The sequence below is a fragment of the Ammospiza caudacuta genome, chromosome Z (assembly GCF_027887145.1).
Source record: "Ammospiza caudacuta isolate bAmmCau1 chromosome Z, bAmmCau1.pri, whole genome shotgun sequence".
In the NCBI taxonomy this organism is placed as follows: Eukaryota; Metazoa; Chordata; class Aves; order Passeriformes; family Passerellidae; genus Ammospiza; species Ammospiza caudacuta.
This window is the reverse complement of record NC_080632.1, coordinates 87,689,666-87,696,987: the sequence shown is the minus strand read 5'-3', so window position 1 is coordinate 87,696,987 and position 7,322 is coordinate 87,689,666. Positions and strand designations below refer to the sequence as shown.

At 50.3% G+C, this 7,322-nt stretch overlaps 1 protein-coding gene across 3 annotated transcripts; it reads left to right on the top strand.

Annotated features, from left to right (window-relative positions):
* Nucleotides 1–106: 106 nt before the first annotated feature.
* On the top strand, nt 107–6,678 carry NARS1 (asparaginyl-tRNA synthetase 1). 3 transcript variants are annotated; one of them, XM_058823490.1, is made up of 15 exons: nt 107–188; nt 780–862; nt 1,045–1,110; nt 1,217–1,309; nt 1,483–1,572; nt 1,721–1,799; nt 2,137–2,207; nt 2,455–2,541; nt 3,410–3,631; nt 3,734–3,933; nt 4,091–4,226; nt 4,832–4,945; nt 5,360–5,491; nt 5,770–5,901; nt 6,044–6,678. In XM_058823490.1, exons 1-15 carry the CDS (start codon nt 146–148, stop codon nt 6,173–6,175), a joined length of 1,680 nt encoding a protein of 559 aa, XP_058679473.1. In that variant the 5' UTR covers nt 107–145; the 3' UTR covers nt 6,176–6,678. The 3 variants fall into 3 exon arrangements, with proteins under 3 accessions (XP_058679473.1, XP_058679475.1, XP_058679474.1); XM_058823491.1 differs by having other exon boundaries at nt 135–188; nt 783–862; XM_058823492.1 differs by lacking the exon at nt 2,455–2,541.
* The last annotated feature ends 644 nt before the right edge of the window (nt 6,679–7,322 follow it).

Genomic DNA, 7,322 nt, shown 5'->3' with positions numbered 1-7,322 from the left:
CGTGTCAGCCGCGGGCGGGGAGGAGGAGCGGCGCTTCTGTCCCGCCCGAGCGCGGAAGGCGAGGGGCGGAAGGGCGGCGCTGGCTGACGCAAGGCGGCGGCGCGTTGGCTCAGCCCGCCCGTGATGCAGTTCCTGCGCCGCGGCCATGGCGGGGGACGTGCTGGGCAGGACGGCGGCGCTGGCCCTCGGTGAGAGCCCGGGGCGCTCGGCCCCGCACCCCGGTTCCCATTCCCATCCCTCGCAGCCCGGCCCGTGCCGGGCCCCGGCGGGCCGGGCCCGCAGCGCTGCGCTGGGGGCGCACCGGGAGCGGCCGCAGCGCCGGGCCGGGCCGGGCCCTCCCCGGGCACGGGAGGGGTCGCTGCGCTTCTCGCTTCGGGTCCTGGCTGGTCCCCAGGCCCCGTGCCCTGCTTACCTGCGCAAAGCTGTGCCCTTTGGGAAGGAAGGGCTGCTCCTTCTGGGTCCCCGTGTGCAGCCAGTGGCTCCCGAGGGTTCGGGACCTCGGGAACCCTAGAGATTTTAGCGAACGCACTGCATCGATTGGTTTTTTAAATTAATATAGGATCTAATTGTTATCTTGACTGACCAGGTGGTGCATTTGAAGGTTTATTACTGCTGATAACCAGCAAGATTTGGTATATTAGAAACGGTTGGGTTGGAAGAGGCCTTTAACGATCACTTCTTCCGGCCCCCTGCAGTGAGCAGGGACACCTCCGTGTGTGTCCATTTTCTTTCTCATAATTTTTTTTTGAGTAATTGCCCGTATTTGTCCTGTATCCCAGAAGAGCTGTATGTGTCTGAACGAGAGGGCAATGACTCCACTGGTGATGGAACACAAAAGAAACCATTCAAGACCGTGTTGAAGGTGAGTGTGGAAAACACTTTGTGCTTTGTTTGGCAGGGTGGAGTATGTTCTGGGGCAAGTGATGGCCCTTGTATTTTTAAATGTTTCATACCTGTTTTTGCAACCTGAGCAGGAGCAAGGTGCCTGCTCAGGCTCTACAAGGATGATTTTGGCTCATTTTGGTTATTTTTCCCCCTTTTTAGGCATTGATGACAGCAGGAAAAGAGCCATTTCCTACAATTTATGTGGATTCCCAAAAAGAAAATGAGGTGCTGTGGCATTGAAGGGTTTCCTAGTGGGAATTGTTTTCTGCACCTTGGTGTGAAGGGACACAGTGTAATCTGCTGTCTCTTGCTCTCTCCTTGAATTCTTTAGAGATGGGCCATCATTTCCAAATCACAGATGAAGAATGTCAAAAAGCTGTGGCACAGGGAGCAGATGAAAAATGAAGCTAAGGAGAAGAAGGAGGTAGGTTTCAAAAGGAGCAGAGCACCTTTGTTTTCCAAAAACATTACAGTGTCATCATCATTCCTGCCCCTCCAAAAAAGTGGCATGTTGTTCCTTACTGGTGCTGCTGTTTCACATGTTATTTACAACTGGCCTGGTTACAGCTATTTAATAAGTAATTTTATTCCAACCAGGCAGAAGATCTCCTGAGAAGAGAGAAGAACCTGGAGGAAGCCAAGAAGGTTGTTATCAAGAATGATCCCAGTCTTCCAGAGCCCAAGTGTGTGAGTATGATCCCGTGCCTTGGCACGTGGTCTGTGCTAGGGCATCTGGCCAGCACAGAGACTGTGCCGCTCTGGTGGGGGTCTGGATAAACTCCAGGAGGTGGTGAACCACTCCCCTGTTTAATGGCTTTTATTCCTTGCCTCGCAGGTGAAGATCAATGCTCTGGAAGCTTACAGGGGGCAGAGAGTGAAGATTTTTGGCTGGATCCACAGGTTACGGAGGCAAGGTAAAGCACAAGCATGGTTTAGCCTGTGCAGGGAGCTAGAACAAGGACAGTGGCCTTCAAAATTTGGACACAGAATGAGTCTGACAGCACCTGGCCTCAAATTTTAAACCAGTCAGGTGCCTTCTTTGGTTGATCTCCATGGTCACCGCAACACTGACAGTTGCCCCTAATGTGTGGACATACACACATTTCTTAGTTCAAATCTGATGGGATTTTCAGTTTGGAGGCTAGTCCTGCAGAATTTCTTTAACTTCTGTGTTTTAAGCTAGTCCTGCCAAATGAGGAACTAACCAGCAACTGCTCATAGTGAAACCAAATCCCTTCTCTTTTTAACTAGGAAAAAATCTGATGTTTATTGTCTTGAGAGATGGCACAGGGTATCTTCAGTGTGTCCTTTCTGATGAGCTGGTAAGTTGTGATGATTATGTTGTGTCATGAATTTAATAGTTCGTACCTCATCTGGTGTTCTCTTATGTAAATGTTATTTCTCCTCAACCTACTGACTCAGTTGTGTTACTGTTAAATTGTATGTCACTGCAGTTTGTCAGTGTGAGAGCTGTTCAGAAGTGACTGTGGGCTAATGTGTGACTCCAGTGGATGCTGTAGCAAAGTGAGGAATAAAATCTTGCTCACCTGTGCCTCTGTCTCGCTGCAGTGCCAGTGCTACAACGGGCTGGTGCTGTCCACGGAGAGCAGCGTGGTGGTGTACGGCACGCTGAACCTCCTGCCCCAGGGCAAGCAGGTACAGGAGCTCCTCGGGCTTCTCCTCCTCCCTCACAGGTCCCTGGTGTCCTGAGGGAGGCACAGGCAGAGGTGGGAGGAATCATTGCATTATTCCAGAGGGAATTAGGGCTAGAGAAAGAACAAAGCTCCCAAAGCTGTGCTGTCCAGTGTGAGACAGGTGAACTGTGGGACTGTTCTGCTGAACCGATTTTCCACTGATAGACAACTCCTAGACTATAACATGGAGAGCTGTGTTAAGTAAATGGCATGGTTTCACTTTCCTTAACAGGTTTATTCAGTTTTTATTTTGTGAGGCTAAGAATTTTTTCACATCTCTTTTACTGAGGTGTGTTTGTAGGCTCGACCCAAGGTTAGGTAATGTGAGCCTCCTCAATCACATTTTGGTAAAATTCTGTGGGTTAACCTTTGAAAATCTGCATTTATGCCCTGAAAATTTTAGTGAATAAAATAATTTTAGTTCAATTTAGAGGTTGAGCTGCAAATGCCACTTGTCGGGGTGGAAGGCGGCTGTGACCACACGGGGGCGCCAGTGAGAGCAGAACGCGGTCACCCTGTTTGGGTGGAGGGACCTTACGGCCCATCCAGTGCCACCGCTGCCGTGGCAGTGACACCTCACACCATCCCAGAGTGTTCCAAACCACATCCAGCCTGGCCTTGGACACTGCCAGGGGTGAGGCAGCCACAGCTGCTCGGGGCACCCTGTGCCAGGGCCGGCCCACCCTCACAGGGAAGAATTCCTGATATCCCATCTGCCCTGCCCTCAGTCTGTGGGAAACCATTTCCCCTTGTGCCATCACTCCAAGCCCTTGTGAAAAGGGGCAAGCAGGGGACTTTTTCCCCAGTGTTGGTTTCTCTCCCACTGGCAGGCTCCAGGAGGCCACGAGCTGAGCTGTGATTACTGGGAGCTCATCGGCCTGGCCCCGGCAGGAGGGGCTGACAATCTGCTCAACGAGGACTCCGAGGTGGACGTGCAGCTCAACAACAGGCACATGATGATTCGAGGTGAGAACATGTCCAAAATCTTCAAGGTGCGCTCCATGGTCGTGCAGGCCTTCAGGGATCACTTCTTTGCCAACGGATACTATGAAGTAAGTGTGTGTTCCCTGGTCAGCAGGTGACTGCTCTGGTGCCCTGACCCATCCGTGTGCTCAGTTCTTCACTCAAGCAGTGACAGCCCTCTTCTCCTGCAGGTCACACCACCTACCTTGGTGCAGACGCAGGTGGAGGGAGGCTCCACCCTGTTCAAGCTGGATTACTTTGGTGAAGAGGCATACCTGACCCAGTCATCCCAGCTCTACCTGGAGACCTGCCTGCCAGCTCTGGGAGATGTCTTCTGCATTGCTCAGTCCTACAGAGCTGAGCAGTCCAGGACCCGCAGGCACTTGGCAGAGTATGGACAGTTGTCCTTGTTTCTTTTTAAACAACTAGATTTCCTTTATGGTGTGGGAGTAAAAGGGTTTGGATTGTGGGTTTTTTAGATGAGTTTGTTTCGTAGCTGAAGATGTGTTGCTGGTATGTGACTTTGCAGTGGTGTGGCTTTGTTCCAGGTACACTCACATCGAAGCTGAATGTCCTTTCATAAGTTTTGAGGATTTGTTGGACCGTCTGGAGAACTTGGTGTGTGATGTCGTAGACAGAGTCTTGAAATCACCTGCAGCAAGCTTACTGTACGACCTCAACCCGGTAGGCACAGCAATGGGAACAGCCAAGAAAATAGGACCTTAAGCCTTTCCTACTCAGCACATTCCTTTGGGAAATGCAGGGCATGGCAGTGAGCTTACTTGCTATTTGTAAGGCCAAGAAGAATATTAAACATAATAAGAATGAAAAAACTGCAAGGCTGGTAAAGACCAAAGCAGGGAACTGTGAGGGAAGATGTTCCCTGCTAGCGTGCTCCAGAAGCCAGCAGCGTGCCAGGATCTGTGGAAGCGTGTGCTGTGCCAGTGGAATAAAACCCTCCATCCCAGAGATTGGATATTGACTGGCTGGTGCTTGCTGATGGAGCATGAGGGAGTGATGAAACAAGTAGTCTTTCAGTTCCTCCCCTGGAATATGAGCCTAAAGCTCTGGAAATACTTCCTTATCTTTCCTCCCATGTGATCTATGAGATTTACTGGGCTTGAGATGGTTGTGTTTGGTTCTAACTCTGTAATACTGAGCTTAATTTGTTCATTTAAGTGATGATTTGATGGCCTGTGAGCTGGGAAAGGTTATGGACATGCTGATCAGCTAGAAAAGTATCCCTTTTAAAATGGTGCTCCTGCACCTGTGTTTGCTCTTATCCCCAGGGTTTCCAGCCCCCCAAGCGTCCCTTCCGACGCATGAACTATGCTGAAGCCATCGAGTGGCTCAAGGAGCACGATGTGAAGAAGGAAGATGGCACTTACTATGAGTTTGGGGAGGTATGTCATCTAGGGATGCAGCTGTGGGTTGGGCTTTGATCTGATGTCCTTCAGCACTGGGATAGAAACCTGTGTTGTCACCTGCCATCAATTCGCTGGCCACACTTCTCCAGCATGTGAGACAGTTGTTTGAAGGAGCTCAGGAGAACTTGACAGCATAGCCAGGATTTTTCTTCCCCTTGGTTTTCTGTCCCATATATTGGAGAGACTTAGATTTTAATGGAACAGATTTTTCTTTTCCCAGACATGTGGGTTTTTATTTCTTCTAAAATAAGTTTTAAGAGTTTAGGTACATTAGGATGAAAGCATGGACATGTGCAGTGTGAAACTCTCGTTTCACGCCCGCTTCACGTGGGACTTGTGTATGGGTGTAGTTGTGGTGCTGAATAAGAATACAGCCTGTTCTGACCCTAGGACATTCCCGAAGCTCCCGAGAGGCTGATGACAGACACCATTAACGAGCCCATCCTGCTGTGCCGCTTCCCTGCAGAGATCAAGTCCTTCTACATGCAGCGCTGCAGCGACGACTCGCGCCTCACCGAGTCTGTGAGTCCTTTAACCTGCTGGGGTAGCTTGGAGCATGCTTGGTGTGAGGGCACGAGTGCTGCAGGAACCCCTTGGGGAATCCCTGCCGGGTTTTTCTGCAGGTGCCTTGGCACGGCTGTCTGGGGTAGCTTGGAGCATGGGGATGTGTGAGGGCACGAGTGCTGCAGGAACCCCTTGGGGAATCCCTGCCGGGTTTTGTTGTGGGTGCCTTGGCACGGCTGTCTGGTGCCCTCTGCGGTGGCTTAGCTGTAAGTGGGCCGTGCTGTGGTGCCCTGCAGGTGGATGTGCTGATGCCCAACGTGGGTGAGATCGTGGGCGGGTCCATGCGCATCTGGGACAGCGAGGAGCTGCTCGAGGGCTACAAGAGAGAGGGCATCGATCCCACGCCCTACTACTGGTACACAGATCAGGTCAGTACAGCACCCTGTGCTGGGCTCAGACGGCACTTGGGGCTTCTCCCCTTCTACAGGGCTTGGCTGCTTTGTTTCTGGTGGTGTTACTGCAGCTGCAACTTACTCGAAAATGTGTAATATCCCTCCCTGGATTTCACAGAGAAAATATGGTACGTGCCCTCACGGAGGATACGGTTTGGGATTGGAGCGGTTCCTGACCTGGATCCTGAACAGACACCATATCCGAGATGTCTGTCTCTATCCACGCTTTGTGCAGCGCTGCAAACCTTAGCCATCCTTGGGAAGAACTCCTGGAAAACTGAGCAGCCGATGCTTGGGAAAGAATGATACACGCTGCTGTACTACAGCCTGTCTGACAACAAGACTTCCTGAAACCTGTTGCTAATCCAAATACCAGTTTAGGATATGAAAAGGAAAAAAAAAACAAAACCTCTTTTTTAAAACAATATACTAGTAATTAACTGGAAAAAGCCTTAGAAAAATTGTTTAGGTGCATTTATGCTCTTGAGTAATCAAAAAACAAAGATCCTGATAAGTTGTGATTTAGAAAACAAGATACACTTCTGCTTTTAATTTCTGTGACTTAAAATATGCTGGGCATTTGATCATTTTATTTTTAAATTTGCTTTCATTTTAATCTCTTTTCTCTTGGGGTTTCTTGTTGGGGAAGTCAGGAGTTCAAGCTCCTGGAATTCCCTAAGAGTGCCCTCTGAGACCAGTATGGAGAGGCATGAACAAAGGATAAAAACAGGAATAAGTTCCTTGGGCACTGCACATTTTTAGTTCCTGCTGATTTAAATGGGGGTTCTCTGAGTTGATTCGGTAGCAGGGTGTGAGTACAGTGCACTGGACTCCACTGTGAGGGGGCGGGCTGGGGCTGGGCCTTTGGGGTTCTTTCAGATTATTTATAGTTGCTCAGCGGTGCTGAGGCTGGCGAGGCAGGCTTTGCTCCCTTTCCCCAGGCTGTGGGTGGAGCTGCCATGGGTCCATGCACGCCCAGCTGCACGTGTCTGGTGGCTCCTGGGCACGGGGGGGTTGTGGTGCCTTTTGTTCCCTGTGTGCAGCCAGGAGTGACTGACTGAGACCCCGAGGAATAGCAACTGAAACACGTTGGGTTTTCAGACTGTAGTGCCAGCAGGGCTTTCCCATGTCGTGCTGAGATGTGTTCATAGAGCAGCTCCCTATTCCCTTGTGCTACTACAGCTGAGCAGCTCTCCTGGCTGTAATGAACTTATCAGATAGGGATAATGAAATACTTCATGTGTTCAGTCATTGGTATTGTTTCTAGTCATAAAGCAATTCCTTTACCAGAGAGATGAAAAAGGTAGGTGCACCGTTTGCCACCTGCACTGAGACTTGGGCTGCATTTGCCATTCACTCCTGGAATTGTTGAGCTGTGGATACCCACATTTTTGTAA